The sequence below is a fragment of the Babylonia areolata genome, chromosome 4 (genome assembly GCF_041734735.1).
Source record: "Babylonia areolata isolate BAREFJ2019XMU chromosome 4, ASM4173473v1, whole genome shotgun sequence".
Lineage (NCBI taxonomy): Eukaryota > Metazoa > Mollusca > Gastropoda > Neogastropoda > Buccinidae > Babylonia > Babylonia areolata.
In genome coordinates, this window is record NC_134879.1 from 55,478,526 (window position 1) to 55,494,470 (window position 15,945).

The 15,945-nt window shown below is 38.6% G+C and overlaps 1 protein-coding gene across 2 annotated transcripts in view; it reads left to right on the forward strand.

Annotated features, from left to right (window-relative positions):
* Nucleotides 1-15,589, forward strand: part of LOC143281329 (uncharacterized) — a 60,368-nt gene extending 44,779 nt beyond the window's left edge. For both annotated transcript variants that reach the window (XM_076586517.1, XM_076586519.1), the window contains 8 exons: nt 551-631; nt 1,800-1,868; nt 2,610-2,781; nt 4,018-4,067; nt 4,566-4,682; nt 5,148-5,191; nt 5,981-6,047; nt 12,980-15,589. In XM_076586517.1, the coding sequence (XP_076442632.1) occupies nt 551-631; nt 1,800-1,868; nt 2,610-2,781; nt 4,018-4,067; nt 4,566-4,682; nt 5,148-5,191; nt 5,981-6,047; nt 12,980-13,225 (846 nt within the window). In that variant the 3' untranslated portion in view covers nt 13,226-15,589. The remainder of the gene's footprint in view (nt 1-550; nt 632-1,799; nt 1,869-2,609; nt 2,782-4,017; nt 4,068-4,565; nt 4,683-5,147; nt 5,192-5,980; nt 6,048-12,979) is intronic.
* The last annotated feature ends 356 nt before the right edge of the window (nt 15,590-15,945 follow it).

Here is a 15,945-nt window from a genome sequence, read left to right on the forward strand (position 1 = left end):
TGTGCATGAACTGCTGACACCAGAAACCAAGCAGCGTTAATGTCTCAAGGAAGACTGAGGAGGCGAAAATTTGGCAGAATAGAATTTGTGGGATGAGTGAGAGATGTGTCACCCTCTTTTTATATTATTTATTTATTTATTTATTTTATTTTATTTTATTTTTTTTCGAGATCAGATTTGCTTAGCTAGGTTTGATTTGTACAGATTCCCTGAAATTGTGATTTGGATAACACTTTTTACACTTCTTGATACAAATGATTGTAAAATGATTGTTGTGTTGTTTGCTTTTCATGATTCCAATCCTTTTGATTTGATGTTGATCCACTAGACTGGCTGCAGTCAGTGACTGGAATATATATATATATATATATATATATATATATACACACACACGCATACATACATCATACAGACATACATACATACACACAGACACACACACACACACACACACACACACACACATATATATATATATATATATATATATATATATATATATATATATATATATATATATATATATATACGTGCTTGCTTGCTTTTCCAGAGCCTGATACAAGAGATCGCCATTGAGATTGATGCTGTACTGGACACAGCAGCTCTTGATGTGGCAACCACAAGATGTCAGGTAACTCTTGTCTTTTGGAGAGTTATTGAACTTGTGTACCCTATTATGGGTGTCAAACAGGGAAGAAGACTTTATTTTTACTTTGAAGAAAATTTGTTCTTCATAGTGTTAATAGTGTTACCTTTGCCAGAGAAAGAGAATTTTGAGTTACAAACTTGTGGAACACTGTGAATTCCCGTGCATTTGCAGATGAACATATTCCTCTGCGTCCTGAAATCACACTATTTTAGGAAGAGGAGGAGGAATTTTGTTTAATGTCCCATCACACATACTGGTGATTGTAGATGTGTAGTTAAATCGTTTATTTTTACATTTGAATATTAGGTTGGAGAGGACAGTAAGACAAAGTAAACGCTGGTTCCAGGTACGAGTTAACGCGGTGTGCAAAATTCTGGTTGGAGATCCACACTACAACAGGTTGCTGGTACAATGGCTCAGATATAGCTGCAAACACAGCACAATGCACCAAAGGTTACCTGAAAGCATACACCTGTTGAATGCACAGCACAAATCACTAAATAATTGTTCACAAAAACACAGAGAAATAGATTATTAACTCTTTCAGCGCCAAGTTTCTGTGTGAAAAACACTGCCCCATGCTGGATATTTTTTAGACTCGAAGCTCTCAGTCACAGGCTTCAGCTCATGTGAAAACAACACAATGGACTTGTTCGCATCAGACTAGGTGGGGAGAGGGGAGAAGGGGCGGGGGAGGGGTGCGGGGGGGTTGGGGGTGGGAGGATGGAGGGGGTCGAAGGTTAGTCATTGTTCTATTTTTCAGGAAATTGGCTGCATCTGTCAAGCTTTGTTACAATGTAAAATAAAAAATGGTCCTTTTGATATGACCCCTTGATGTTGACTAAAGTCGCCTATGGTGATGCACTGTCTAGTCAGCTGAAGTAACCTATTGGGTTGAAAGAGTTAAAACATTGTAGAAAACATGTAACTGTTGTAGAACTGTATTTCATTGTGAAGCTGTCTTTTCCTGTTGCTTGACATGGGCAGGTCACTCTTAAAACAGTTTGACATTGAGCTTGGATTAGCTGCTGCTTGCCATTTCTCCCATGCCTGCATTGCAAAATGCATGATTTTTTTTCAATTTGAAAATGTCCTAGAATTTCGGATTCTAAAGTAGGAAATTAACCAGTGTGTGTCTTGTGTTTTGCAGCCAATCAATGGGATGAAGAGTTTGCACAGTCTGGTGGGTGCTCCCAACATCTTGCTCACTGAGGTCAAGGTTAGTACGGCAGTGTGCAGCAAAAAGTGTTTCTCTGAGTATTTTTTTCTTCTGCGTTTGTATGTGTGTGTGTGTGTGTGTGTGTGCTTGCATGCACATGTGTGTGTATCTTTGTTGAGTAAAAATCCTGGTTCATACACAGGGGTCGAACTGGTGGAAACTTGCTTCCTAATTGGGTGTATTACCTCTAGGCCACAAGGAGAGACATGTACTTTAACAGATAATTTTCTATTGTATAATAGCTTTATACTGAATTACCTTTTGTTCAGTGGTTTTGGGGTTTTTGTTGTTTCTTTTAATTCAAAGGGGTTGTTAAAAATGAAATGAAATCTAAGACATCAGATTGTTTTAACTTTTAAGATTATTTAGATACTTGTACAACTTTTGCTTTGCAGCATAATTTGGGAAAATTAAGTGCAGAATCATTTCAATGTTCTGGTTTACCTGAAGAACCCAAGAGGTCCAGTGGTTCACTGCTGACTTGGAATGGCTTATTCAGTGATTTATTTGTTATTCTTTCATTTATTTATGAATGTTTTTTTGTTTTTTTTCATTTGTTTCTCTACTTTACCATGCTTATTTATTACCAGAGTAGCAATGAAAATGATTGTGTGAGATTGGTTGTTGATTTTGGGAGGGGGGTGGGGGTTGTTTTTGTTTTTGCACATGTTAAATGGGGATTTCCTGTGCCTGTGAAAAGGCAATGAACCAGTGTTGAGTGTGAATAAACCCGGTGCCCAGAACAAGCTGATCTGGCTGAGGGGGGAGATCCGGGCACGCCAGGACCGGGAGCGACGACTGCGCAGAGAGTTTCGCCAGGCACTCACCGCTTCAGACAGCGACCGCCAGTTCCTGGTGTCAGAGCTGGTGCGAAGGGACGAAGAGCTGGACGATTTGGCGGCTGAAAAGCAAGGCGAGTTGGTTTAAAACAGTGTTTAATTACACATACTAAACCGTGACCCGCTTGTGCAGACTCCGGCATGGGTATGATTCCTGTCATGTGCAAACTACTACCTGCCTATGCGGAGAAAACGAAAGTAGCTACGGCCGATAACCTCCCAAAGTAGGCAGTAAGAAAGTCTGATGTTAAGTCCAGTCATAATGTTTGAAAATTTAAACTGCGGGTAGAAATTTATTGTAGCATGAATTATCAACCAAAGGGAATTAAGAACAATGAAGCTTACAAGTAGAAAATGAAAAAGAGTTATGTCCTGGAGAGGAGAAAGTAGATCATCAGTGCAAAAAGAAATCAGGCTTTGCATGTGCTGGAGAGTTGAATGTAAGAAAAAACAAGAGAGGCAAGTCCTTCAAGACTCACTTGTGATAAATTAAGTCCCCTAGCATTAATTACAGAGTAATTTCCCTTTTTTACTATCTGCACCAAAACGTTTGCAAAATAAATAAAACTTCCATGCTTAGCAAAAGAAGTTCCTGTTTGAACAAAAAATGATAATAATGACTGCTCTTGTTGTTGTGTCAGAATAAGAGGTCAAAGTGCCAAGTTTAGAGAATACAAAAAATATAAATATAACAGTAAATGCAGTTTGCATATAATTAGGCTTCTTTTTTTAAATTTTTTTGTGCCCATCCCAGAGGTGCAATATTGTTTTAAACAAGATGACTGGAAAGAACTGAATTTTTCCTATTTTTATACCTAATTTGGTGTCAACTGACAAAGTATTTGTAGAGAAAATGTCAGTGTTAAAGTTTACCACGGACACACAGACACACGGACACACACACACACACACACACACACACAGACAACCGAACACCGGGTTAAAACATAGACTCACTTTGCTTACACAAGTGAGTCAAAAAGTTGTTTTGTTTGAAGACTTCATTGATTTTCTTCTTTCTTTAAAAAAAAAAAAAAAAAAAAATTCCAGCTGATAATTTAGAACTTGATATTATCAAGGAACACAATATAGATTATATTTGTAATTCTTTACTTTTAGTTTGCATGTATAAATTTTGTGGAGAAAACATAATTTGAAGGAGCAAAATCCATCCCAGTGCATTCTTGAGAACATTGTGCACCGACTTGGATTATTTCCCTTCCACTGTGAGCAACACCAGCAAAACATAACGCACGTGTTCTGCAGGCACACAGCAGCTGTTCAGTAACATGTGTTTATTTCTGTTTCAGAAATTGCCCTGAAAGAAATAGAGTCATCAACAACTGTTGATGTCCTGGAGGTAAGTCCAGAGTCATTTTAAAGTAGAAACTATTGAGTGTCTGAAGTAGGTCACAAATTTGGCCTACAAGCTCAGGATGTATTGCTGTCATGGCTTATGATCTGTGTTGATTTTGTTACACATTCCGGTATTTATATTGCTCAGCCGCCGATATTTTCTCCCCCTCCTTTAGACCTTGAGTGGTGGTCTGGACACTAGTCATTCGGATGAGACGATAAACCAAGGTCCCGTGTGCAGCATGCACTTAGTGCACATAAAAGAACCCACGGCAACAAAAAGGTTGTTCCTGGCAAAATTCTGTAGAAAAATCCACTTCGATAGGAAAAACGATTAAACTGCACGCTGGAAAAAAATACAAAAAAAGTGGGTGGCGCTGTAGTGTAGCGACGCGCTCTCCCTGAGGAGAGCAGCCCGAATTTCACACAGAGAAATCTGTTGTGATAAAAAGAGAAATACAATACAATACAGTACAATGTGGTTGTGTCGAATGGTGTGCAGGAGAAAGTGTTGGACCTGTCTGATGAGCTGCACCTGGCCAAACTGAAACAGGTGATGCAGGAGAACACGTTTGAGCGAGAGAAGCAGCACATCATTGATGAGATGGAGGACCTCATGGCAAGTGGTTTGTGTGTGGAAATGTGTGTGTGTGTGTGTGTGTGCGTGTGTAAAACAATGTGTGTGTTTGTGTTCGTGTGTGTGTGTGTGTGTGTGTGTGTTTATATATGTGTGTGTTTGTAGTAAAAGAGTGTGTGTGTATGCATATGTATGTATGCTTATATTTGTATGTGTGTGTGAAAGAGTGTGTTTGTGTGTGTGTGTGTGTGTGTGTGTGTGTGTGTGTGTGTGTAAAACAATGTGTGTGTTTGTATTCGTGTGTGTATGTGTGTGTGTGTGTTTATATATGTGTGTGTGTGTAGTAAAAGAGTGTGTGTGTATGCATATGTATGTATGCTTATATTTGTATGTGTGTGTGAAAGAGTGTGTATGTGTGCGGGTTTGTGTGTGTGTGTGTGTGTGTGTGTCTTTCTATCAGTTTTCAAGGCATATTACATTTGCTCATTATGTTCTGTTTGATTGCAGGTGACAGAAAATGAGAAGGAGAGAATCAACCAAAGATACATGAAGTTAGTATTTTTCTTTGTTACTGTTACTGTGAATATTTATGTTACTATGAAACCTCCTGATGAAGGCTTCAAGTTGAAATATTGTAAACAGTGTGTGTGTGTGTGTGTGTGTTGTGATATTGTATGACAGTGTTTGTGGGTGGACAGGTGTGGAAGTGTGTGTGTGTGTGGAACAACATAATAGTAGTGGAAAACAACATAATTGCACCTGGTTGTTATGGTCAATATATTTGCAGATATTTCAGTTCAGTTTCTGCCCATATGATTTTGAGATTTTTTTCTTCAAAATAGTTTGTGTTTTTTGGGTTGTTTTTTTCAAACTCATGTTTATCTTCTCATGACTGTGAGGTTTCTCATCCTGTCAACATTGAACATACGATTGTTGTATTCTCCATTTATTTTCCATAACTTTTGAGCTTTATTTCAATTTGGTAATTTTTTGTGAAGCTTGTGATTTTTTGCAAAACAACAACAACAAATAATCAATGAAGACTTTGAGAATGGTAAATGTGAACAAATGCTTACCTGGTTTGTTCTTTGTTATTGACAGTTTGATTAATGAAGACTTTGAGAATGGTAAATGTGAACAAATGCTTACCTGGTTTGTTCTTTGTTATTAACAGCGCATTGGGTTACGCTGCTGGTCAGGCATCTGCTTGGCAGATTTGGTGTAGCGTATATGGATTTGTCCGAACGCAGTGACGCCTTCTTGAGCTACTGAAACTGAAACTGTGGGCTTCACGAGTGACTTTGTGTGAATTTGTTATGTAATGTGATTTATCATTTCAGACTGCAGAACACGTTGAAGTCCCTACAGGATGACTTGAAGGTTACCGCTCTCTCTGCTCAGAATAAGGTAAGTTATACCCTTGTTTTTGGTCAGTACTGTTCTTTCAGGTAGGAGAGTCAAACATTCAGTGGTGGTGTGTTTTTTGTTGTTTTTTTTAATCTCCTTGTCCTTTTGTCAAACACAGTCCTTCTTGCTTCCAAATGAAAAGAACTTTATTAGAGTTGTTGTATGGCTTGTTAGTGTGTGTTTTGTCGTTTGGACCGATTATCACAGGATTTCAGTGCACATCTGGTTTCTTAGACACGTTTGATAGCCAAGTAGTTAAAGCAGTGGACTTCCACTCCCAAAATCCTGGGTTCGAGTCCTTGCAGCGTCTGGGTGGTTAAATGGTGGAGGAGATTTTGTTGTTGTTTTTCTGATCTCCCAGGTCAACGTATGTGTTGACCTGCAGTATGCATATTAAAGATCCCACCATCCATGTGTGCTTGGTGTGGGTTATGGAAATATGTACACACCCAGCATGGATACCCCGGACAATGGAGTATGGCTGTCTAAATAGCAGGATAGAAGCAGTCATACCTTTAAGAACCTACTCACAGGTACGAGTGAACATGGGAGTTGCAGCCCATGAACAGGAAAAAAAGAGAAGATTAAGATCTTTAAAATGGTTTTAGCTCAGGGTTCCCAATTAAAATTCAGATTCACTTAAAGTTACCAGGTTAATTCACTCTTAGTATCTTTTCTAAAGGATATTTCAGACATTTTGGAAACTCAGTGGACTCTCCCAGACTTTGGTCCGATTCGTAGACCTGCTTTATGTTTAACTTTCAGACTCAAATTTAGTATGGACTAAAATATTGCCATAATATCAAACGCATTTGTTTTCATGATATGACAGTTAAGAATAAAATTTTGACTATGTGTTGATGAAGCCTTACCTGCACAAAAGTTCGTCATCACAAGTCACCAAGAACGTTGATGGTTTTTTTTTTTTTATAACTTTTTACGTTCATTATCAGCTGTTTCTCTTGTTAACAACGTTTCTCGTTCGATGTCCATAAAATATTTTTTTTAAAATTTGCATTCCTGTTTATTTCAAATGTTCACCTTTGATTCGTGTCGCCATCTTCCCAGTTTACCCACCTTACAGTCCCCTCCCCCTCCTCATTTACCTTTTGAATGATACATCATTGCAATGTGAAAATCAGTACTTCAACAAAATGTCTACGATCACCAGTATGTATGGTGGGACAGACACAGTAAACCAAATTCCACTTGGAAACATAAATGAGAGCAGCCACTCCATTTTAGATCATGGAACTCATTTGGTGCAAACATCTTAGTTGCATTGAATTTTGTGCACACAGTCACAGACACAAAATACTCTGTTGATTTAAAAAATTTTTTTTTACAATTTTTCACTGAGTATCAATATTTACTGAAGATGATTCCCCCCATTAGTTCAGTTGTTTTATGCACAAGACACATATTGATGGGGATGGTTATAGAATCAGTTCTGGAAAATTGTTTAAAAAAAAAAAAAGAAGAGGTTTTAAAGATTTAAATCTAAATTTCACAAATACCTGATGAATCTTTCAAGTTTGACATTTCTTTGTACCAACCCTTGCTGATCAAGACTCAGTGTTATCAAAGTGAGGAAAGTCAGAGCAAAATGCCTTTCCCACGGACACAGCAACTTGCTGGGTTGAGTGAGAAAATTCAGAGTGAAATGCCTTTCCCACGGACACAGCAACTTGCTGGGTTGAGTGAGAAAAGTCAGAGTGAAATGCCTTTCCCCATGGACACAGCAACTTGCTGGGTTGAGTGAGAAAAGTCAGCGTGAAATGCCTTTCCCACGGACACAGCAACTTGCTGGGTTGAGTGAGAAAAGTCAGAGTGAAATGCCTTTCCCCATGGACACAGCAACTTGCTGGGTTGAGTGAGAAAAGTCAGCGTGAAATGCCTTTCCCATGGACACAGCAACTTGCTGGGTTGAGTGAGAAAAGTCAGCGTGAAATGCCTTTCTCATGGACACAGCAACTTGCTGGGTTGAGTGAGAAAAGTCAGCGTGAAATGCCTTTCCCACGGACACAGCAACTTGCTGGGTTGAGTGAGAAAAGTCAGGTCAGAGTGAAATGCCTTTCCCACGGACACAGCAACTTGCTGGGTTGAGTGAGAAAAGTCAGCGTGAAATGCCTTTCCCATGGACACAGCAACTTGCTGGGTTGAGTGAGAAAAGTCAGCGTGAAATGCCTTTCCCATGGACACAGCAACTTGCTGGGTTGAGTGAGAAAAGTCAGCGTGAAATGCCTTTCTCATGGACACAGCAACTTGCTGGGTTGAGTGAGAAAAGTCAGCGTGAAATGCCTTTCCCACGGACACAGCAACTTGCTGGGTTGAGTGAGAAAAGTCAGGTCAGAGTGAAATGCCTTTCCCACGGACACAGCAACTTGCTGGGTTGAGTGAGAAAAGTCAGCGTGAAATGCCTTTCCCATGGACACAGCAACTTGCTGGGTTGAGTGAGAAAAGTCAGCGTGAAATGCCTTTCTCATGGACACAGCAACTTGCTGGGTTGAGTGAGAAAAGTCAGCGTGAAATGCCTTTCCCACGGACACAGCAACTTGCTGGGTTGAGTGAGAAAAGTCAGGTAAGAGTGAAATGCCTTTCTCATGGACACAGCAACTTGCTGGGTTGAGTGAGAAAAGTCAGCGTGAAATGCCTGTCCCACGGACACAGCAACTTGCTGGGTTGAGTGAGAAAAGTCAGCGTGAAATGCCTGTCCCGCAGACTCAGCACCATGCCAGAACAGGGCCTCGAACCCTGATCACTGGTGTAACACTGGACCAGAAGTCCAATGTCTAAACTGATTCTGCCAGGGTATCTGTGCCACTATACCTTCTCGTTGTCAGGGCAAACAAACAATGCAGTGCGTTTTCTTCTCTTCTTTGCAGCTCAGCCAGCTGAACTGCTTGAGCGGAGTCACGAGTGTAATGACCGTGTGGTTCAGTTCTGGTTGACATGTTTCTTTTCTGACCCTTCCCACTAGCATTCCTCACCTCCCTCTTGCCTGCCTACCTGCCTGCCTCTTTTCGGAATTCAGATTTAACCATGAAGGTCCCTACTAATGGATGTGTTGTATGATATGTGTGGTGGTATGGCTCATGTCTTTCTAACAGATTCATGACATCGTATCAGTTACATTATTTTAAAGTGAATATGTGCAGTGTTTTTTGTATAAATGCATGTCTTATATGATTTGTGTTTCTTTCTTAAGTCATATTGTATGTTTTGTTGTTGAGTAATTGCCATCATTTGTTTTGCCACACTAGATGTGATTTCTCGTTAAGAGCTGAGTTATTCTTACCTTAACATACTAGGGGAAGGTGGGGAAATGTAGTGGTAGACCTGGGTTCTGTTACAAGCACAGTTGTTTTGCACTCCGGCAATGTAGCAAACAATCTGTGATTGGCTTTATGCTGTCTTGTTGATGATAGTAATAATAAGGTAAGATAAGAAAAGAATAACTTTATTATCTCTAACTGGAGAAATTTGGTCAGGTGCATTATCACAACATAGACAAGTAAACAACATGGGGACCATAACTGTAAAAGTCAACAACAGCTTTTACGAATATTACGAAGATACAAATGTATAAAAAAAAATCAAAAAAAAAATCAAAAAAAATCACATACACCGTTTCATACATACATCCACACACTGCAGGTAATAACTAGTATTCTTGATGTAAAAACAGAAAGAATTAAGAAACATTATTTGAATATAATTATAAACATTGCCTACTATACTGTATAGCACATTTATTATAATAGACAGATAAGATAAGAATTAAGATAAATTGCAGAAAACTGCAACCAGATAATCAGCACACACCCAACCCCCCCCCCCCCCCCCCCTCCACCCCCACCCACCCCACACATGCGGATTACTTGATTAAACAAGAGTAATAAACATATGTTCTCAAATAAAAGCATTTCACATATTCGCTTTTAAAAACATTGCAATTAATTATTACATCGTAATTATTAAACAGAATAATAATGATAATGATAATATCACCTAATGCAGCACCAACTCTGTGGTTCTGTGGGTGGATCACTCCGCTTGAGACAGGAAGGGAGTGAACAGAAACATCAGGTGCAAGACGCTGTGGAAGATGTAAATAGTATCTGAAGCTACAAAGTGAACTTTTAAAGCGGAGAATCTCTTGCACATGTTGAACTTGAAGAGGGGTGATTTGGGAATCCAGTGCAGACAAACAAACTTGTGTGATTATCAGTCGTTTCATTTTATATTTAACAACATCAGTTTTCAATAGAAGAAAGAAGAAGAAAAAAAATCATCTATGGACACATAATTGAGGAAACTGAGACTGCAGCAAAAACGACAACAACAAAAAACAGAAAAAAATTAAAACAAAAAAAAGAAAAGAAAAAAGGTTTGTGTGTGAAAAAGACATTGCAAAATATGAACATGTACAGATGATTGAGACTTAGTGTGTGCTTTAATCTACTTTTCTTTCCATATCCATGTGACTCTATCTCTCAGTTACTTTTTTTTTTCTAAACTGACTGGTTGGTCTGTTTTTGTTTGGGTCATTTAGATTGGGTATCTTTATCATTTGTGGTTTATTCCTGGGTATCTTTATCATTTGTGGTTTATTCCTGGGTATCTTTATCATTTGTGGTTTATTCCTGGGTATCTTTATCATTTGTGGTTTATTCCTGGGCATCTTTATCATTTGTGGTTTATTCCTGGGTATCTTTATCATTTGTGGTTTATTCCTGGGTATCTTTATCATTTGTGGTTTATTCCTGGGTATCTTTATCATTTGTGGTTTATTCTGTCACTTTTCAAACCACCCATCCGTATCTCTCTGAATGCTTAATTAAACAAATATGTCCCATCAAGACTTGCCCATGCTTACTCTGATGACAGAATCTCTTTAATCTTCAGGTTTATGTCTCTTCACTTTAAAACGGAATCTCCTCCATCTATGTCTCTTCACTTTAAAACGGAATCTCCTCCATCTATGTCTCTTCACTTTAAAACACAATCTCCTCCATCTATGTCTGTTCACTTTAAAACACAATCTCCTCCATCTATGTCTGTTCACTTTAAAACAGAATCTCCTCCATCTATGTCTCTTCACTTTAAAACGGAATCTCCTCCATCTATGTCTCTTCACTTTAAAACACAATCTCCTCCATCTATGTCTGTTCACTTTAAAACACAATCTCCTCCATCTATGTCTGTTCACTTTAAAACAGAATCTCCTCCATCTATGTCTCTTCACTTTAAAACACAATCTCCTCCATCTATGTCTGTTCATTTTAAAACAGAATCTCCTCCATCTATGTCTGTTCACTTTAAAACACAATCTCCCCCATCTATGTCTGTTCACTTTAAAACAGAATCTCCTCCATCTATGTCTGTTCACTTTAAAACAGAATCTCCTCCATCTATGTCTGTTCACTTTAAAACAGAATCTCCTCCATCTGTGTCTGTTCACTTTAAAACACAATCTCCTCCATCTATGTCTGTTCACTTTAAAACACAATCTCCTCCATCTGTGTCTGTTCACTTTAAAACACAATCTCCTCCATCTATGTCTGTTCACTTTAAAACAGAATCTCCTCCATCTGTGTCTGTTCACTTTAAAACACAATCTCCTCCATCATCAGATTCAACAGGAAAAACAACAACAACAAGCATGGTTGAAAAGCTTTCAGTTTCTCATTGTAAAAACATCTGCAACTCCTGCCTTTTTAGCCTATCCAATAATTGTCTCTTTTAAAACGAGTTGAATTTTTTTTTTTATGCAGTCTTTCATATACAGACCTCCATTCCTTACCCTATATTTTCAGAACCCACAACTATTTCCTTCATGTGTGTGTGCGTGTGAGTGTGTGTGTGCATGCGTGCATGTGAGTGTGTGTGTACATGTGTGCACAAGTGTGTATGCTTGTACATTTTCTGTCTGATATACCAGTGAATGCTTTGTGAGTGTGTGCTTTGTAAAATGGACGGTGTGTTAGGATGTCCAAAAGTGCTGCATAGAATTATTGTAAATGTTACAGTACATGTACATCGGATGTTTTATTGTTTCTGGGGTATCTGTTCATGTAAAGTGGGGTTAAAGTTTTAGGGGAAAAGAAAGAAAGAGCTGTATATGTGAATGTCCAGATACAGTTTGTTTATTATAAAAAACAAAAAAAAAACCAAAAAAAAAAAAAACAACCCAGTGGGGCAATATGAGGCCTTTTCACACAAACCAATCCAACAGAAATGGTACAGTGTACCTCAGTCAACACAGAAAATAAAATCAAACGAAAATTTGTCTCTTTTAAAGTGTCCCTTTGTGTCTGGCATGCCATGAGAGTTGAGTCTGTTAAAGGTAAATAACACTGTAGTTTATGCCAGTTGGAATGCTGATGTCAGATGGTAATAATTTCACATTGTACCACTGTTCAAGGTGTCTTAGAACACAACAGCATTGTGTCAGAGGTTTTTGTAAAGAAATTGTGTAAGAGAGAAGAATGATGAACTGTTTAATACTGAACAAATTGTTGTTGCTTTTCCCCCTGTTTTTATTGAATAGAAAAAGAGAAGAAAAACTAACATTTGAATGCATGTCAAATTGTTGCTGTTTTTCTGTTTTCATTGTTGAAATGAGCATGTTATTCTGTTTTTATGGGAAGAAAATATGCTTTGGGGATGTAATGTGTGTGAGTGTGCGTGCGAGCATGCATGCATGTGTGTGTGTGTGTGTGTGTGTGTGTGTGTGTGTACTTACACGTCTACATGTGCAAATACACTTTGTGATATTATTTGTACCTTGGATATGAACAGATGAAGGACTGGTCCTCAGTAGTAGTAGTTGCTGTTTTTTGTTTTGTTTTGTTTCATGGTAAAAGATGTTGGATACTTGTATGTCATGAGCCCCACAGCTGAATGGCGCATCCTGTTTTGCTGTCCAGGGGAAAGCAGTGAAGAACGGTAAGGCCTCCATACTTCGCACCTCCAGCCCTTCCTCCTCTCCCAAGAAACGAAACCACGTCCGTATCCGCGAGGACTCCCCGGAGAGAGACGGTCGACACAGCCCCTTCACGAACAGTCTGGGTCGCACCCCGCCTCCCATGTCATTATCGGATGAGGAGTTCAGGAAACGGTTTCTGCCAGACACACCTCTCAACGGGGATGTGTCCATGTCGGAGGATTTGTAGAAAATTGCCTGGTTGTGTGGCAGGTGCAGTTTTGGACCCTTTACATACTCTTGTTTTCTTGTTCCCATTAAGTATTGTGGATTGACTGGGATGAGAAAGAATGTGAGTTATTTGATGTCTTGTGGATTTGAATGTTGGCTGTGAAGAGAGGGAAATTTTGTGTGTGAAAGCAACTATACATTTGGAATTTTTATAGAAGTTAGTGCCATCTGTTGCTGTGATTTTAGTCAACTAGAAAAAAAAGACATTCTTTTCCACCAGACCTTGGATGGAGAGATAAGAAGGTGTCTGTGATACTTCTTTTCTTGCGTTTCATTTTTTTCAGCAAGAAAAGAGGTGGCAAGTAGCTTCACGTTGAGTGTTTTCCTCAACAAGGTTAGGGAGAAACATTGCCACCTGGAAGAGACAAGAGAAACATCAAAGGAGGAATATGGCCACCTGGAAGAGACAGGAACAATATAACTACATTGAAAAATATCACTGCCTTGATGAGACAGGAGAAATACCTCCACCTTGAAGAAAAGAAGAAATATTGCGACTTTGAAGAAACAAGAGAAGCATCATCACCTTGTGAAGACAGGGCAAATACCACCATCTTGAAGAGACAGAAGAAATATTGCCACCTTTCAGATAGAGGAGAAATGTTGCCACCTTTTAGAGAGAGGAGAAATATTGCCTCCTATAAGAGACAGGAGAAACAGCCTCACCTTGAAGAGAGGGGACAGATATCACCACCTTAGATAGAGATGGTTTGAAGGGCAAGAAGAGATGAGTTCAAGAGAGTTGATGATTCAGTGAAAGCTTCAGAAGATGGTGTCTGATATTTTCAGTCAGGAAAGTAACTTCAAGTTTAACATATGTGATGGTGCATGCGAAAATCATGGATAATGGTCAGAATTCACAAAATGATATTATTCTTTTATCTGAAAGTAGAGAGAATTCTGAATAACACACAGGAAACAGAATTCAAGTATCTTTATTAGTTTCTGAGATGAATGCATTTGAGTCTCGTGATGATCACAAACGTACTTCTGAGAAAATTGGGGCAAACAAGATCGCTGTTTCCCACTCTTGATCACCAATTCCCAACAGGAAAACATCAAAATGAAGCACTAATACTTTATATTTCTTTATAATACTTGGAAATTTAATAGAAAAAGAATCATAGAATCTGAATAACCAAAAAACTCAAATTTGATATTTTCACCCCTTGTCACTTTCACAGCGTGTTGCGTGAAATTTACTCCAGCGACTTATCTATCACATGTTATTCAGATTGGATAATTAGCATCACCACAAAAAAATAAATAAAATAAATACACACACACACACACACACACACACACACACACACACACACACACACACACAAATCTAGTTTTGTGTTATGGAGGTATTGTTGCCAGCTTGATTCAAATAGGTTGAAGTATGGTTGTCACTGAATCCAGAATGCACAACAGATTTTGAGATCCATAGGGCACATACCTTGTTGTGTAATACAGATAGATACAAACATACTGTCTTCCACCTCAGTCTGTACTTCATGGTGGATGATAAAAAATAAAAAAATTGAAAGGGGTTGAATCAGAGACCATTGTTTGTTTAGTGCCTTCAGTGTGTTTGTGCAGCTGTTGAAACTGGGCTTTACCTGCGTACTCTGATTGCTGAGTGTCAGTGTGTGATGAAATCAGCAGTTTACCAGTGCAGTTCTGATTTTTAGGTTTCTGCAGTCTGTACTTTGATCTGACCGTGAAAGGTGCAACCAGTAATGATCACATGTGTGTACTGGTATGCTGGATTAAGAGCCAGGTGTTTTGTGTTTCTTGGTTTGTGACTTTTACTTTTGTTTGTTTGTTACAGTATATTACAATATATCTTTATTGATCTGATAGAAAATTACATTTGCATTCAAAACAATGGCCACCCAGTCAGTGTAAAATGATAAAACGTTTGTTGGGGAATTTTCTCATGATTTTTTTTTTCTGGAAAAACACAAAAGTTTGGTTTCCTTAAGTTCAGATATTGAGCTTCAGTATATGAAATTATTCTTCAGGTCCAGCACGGTTTATATTGACAACTTGATTGTTATGTATTATTTCATCTCTTTTTGCAGTACCCCAGTGTAGTGTAAATAATGTTGTCTTGATTGGTTGAATATCATTCCCTACATGTTCCAGCATTCCACACCAACCCCCCCACAACTCAGCCCAAACTAAAAAGAGGAGTTGTGTAGCAAATGAGTGCATGCATGTGTACCTGTTTGAGAGTGAAATATGGCAGCAACGTTTCAGTTTGTTTCGGTTGAGGATGGGCTAGCATCATACTTGGTCACATTTAGGTCATGTTTGGATCCCAAATGGACTTTTTTTTTTTTTTTTTTTAATTCATTTTGGTGTGTCCCTCTGTTCCCTGAGAGAGGGGTGGGGGTGGGGAACTTGAACAGAATTGTTAATCATTTCAGTGTTTGAGGCATGATGACATTTTTGTTTTAAACAGATACATCTTTAAAGACTTCTTTATTAATAATCTACATTATGTTTTTTGATGAGTGTGATTCGTGGTTTGTACATTGTTCTTACTGTTGCAGTGCTGTTTTTCCCCGTCTTGAAAACTTAAAATGAAACAGCATTTTTGTTTGTTTAGGTCATGCTACCTCAGGCATTTGTTCCCCACATTTTCTTTTTCTTTCCATTAAGAAAATATTGGATTCCAAGCACTCT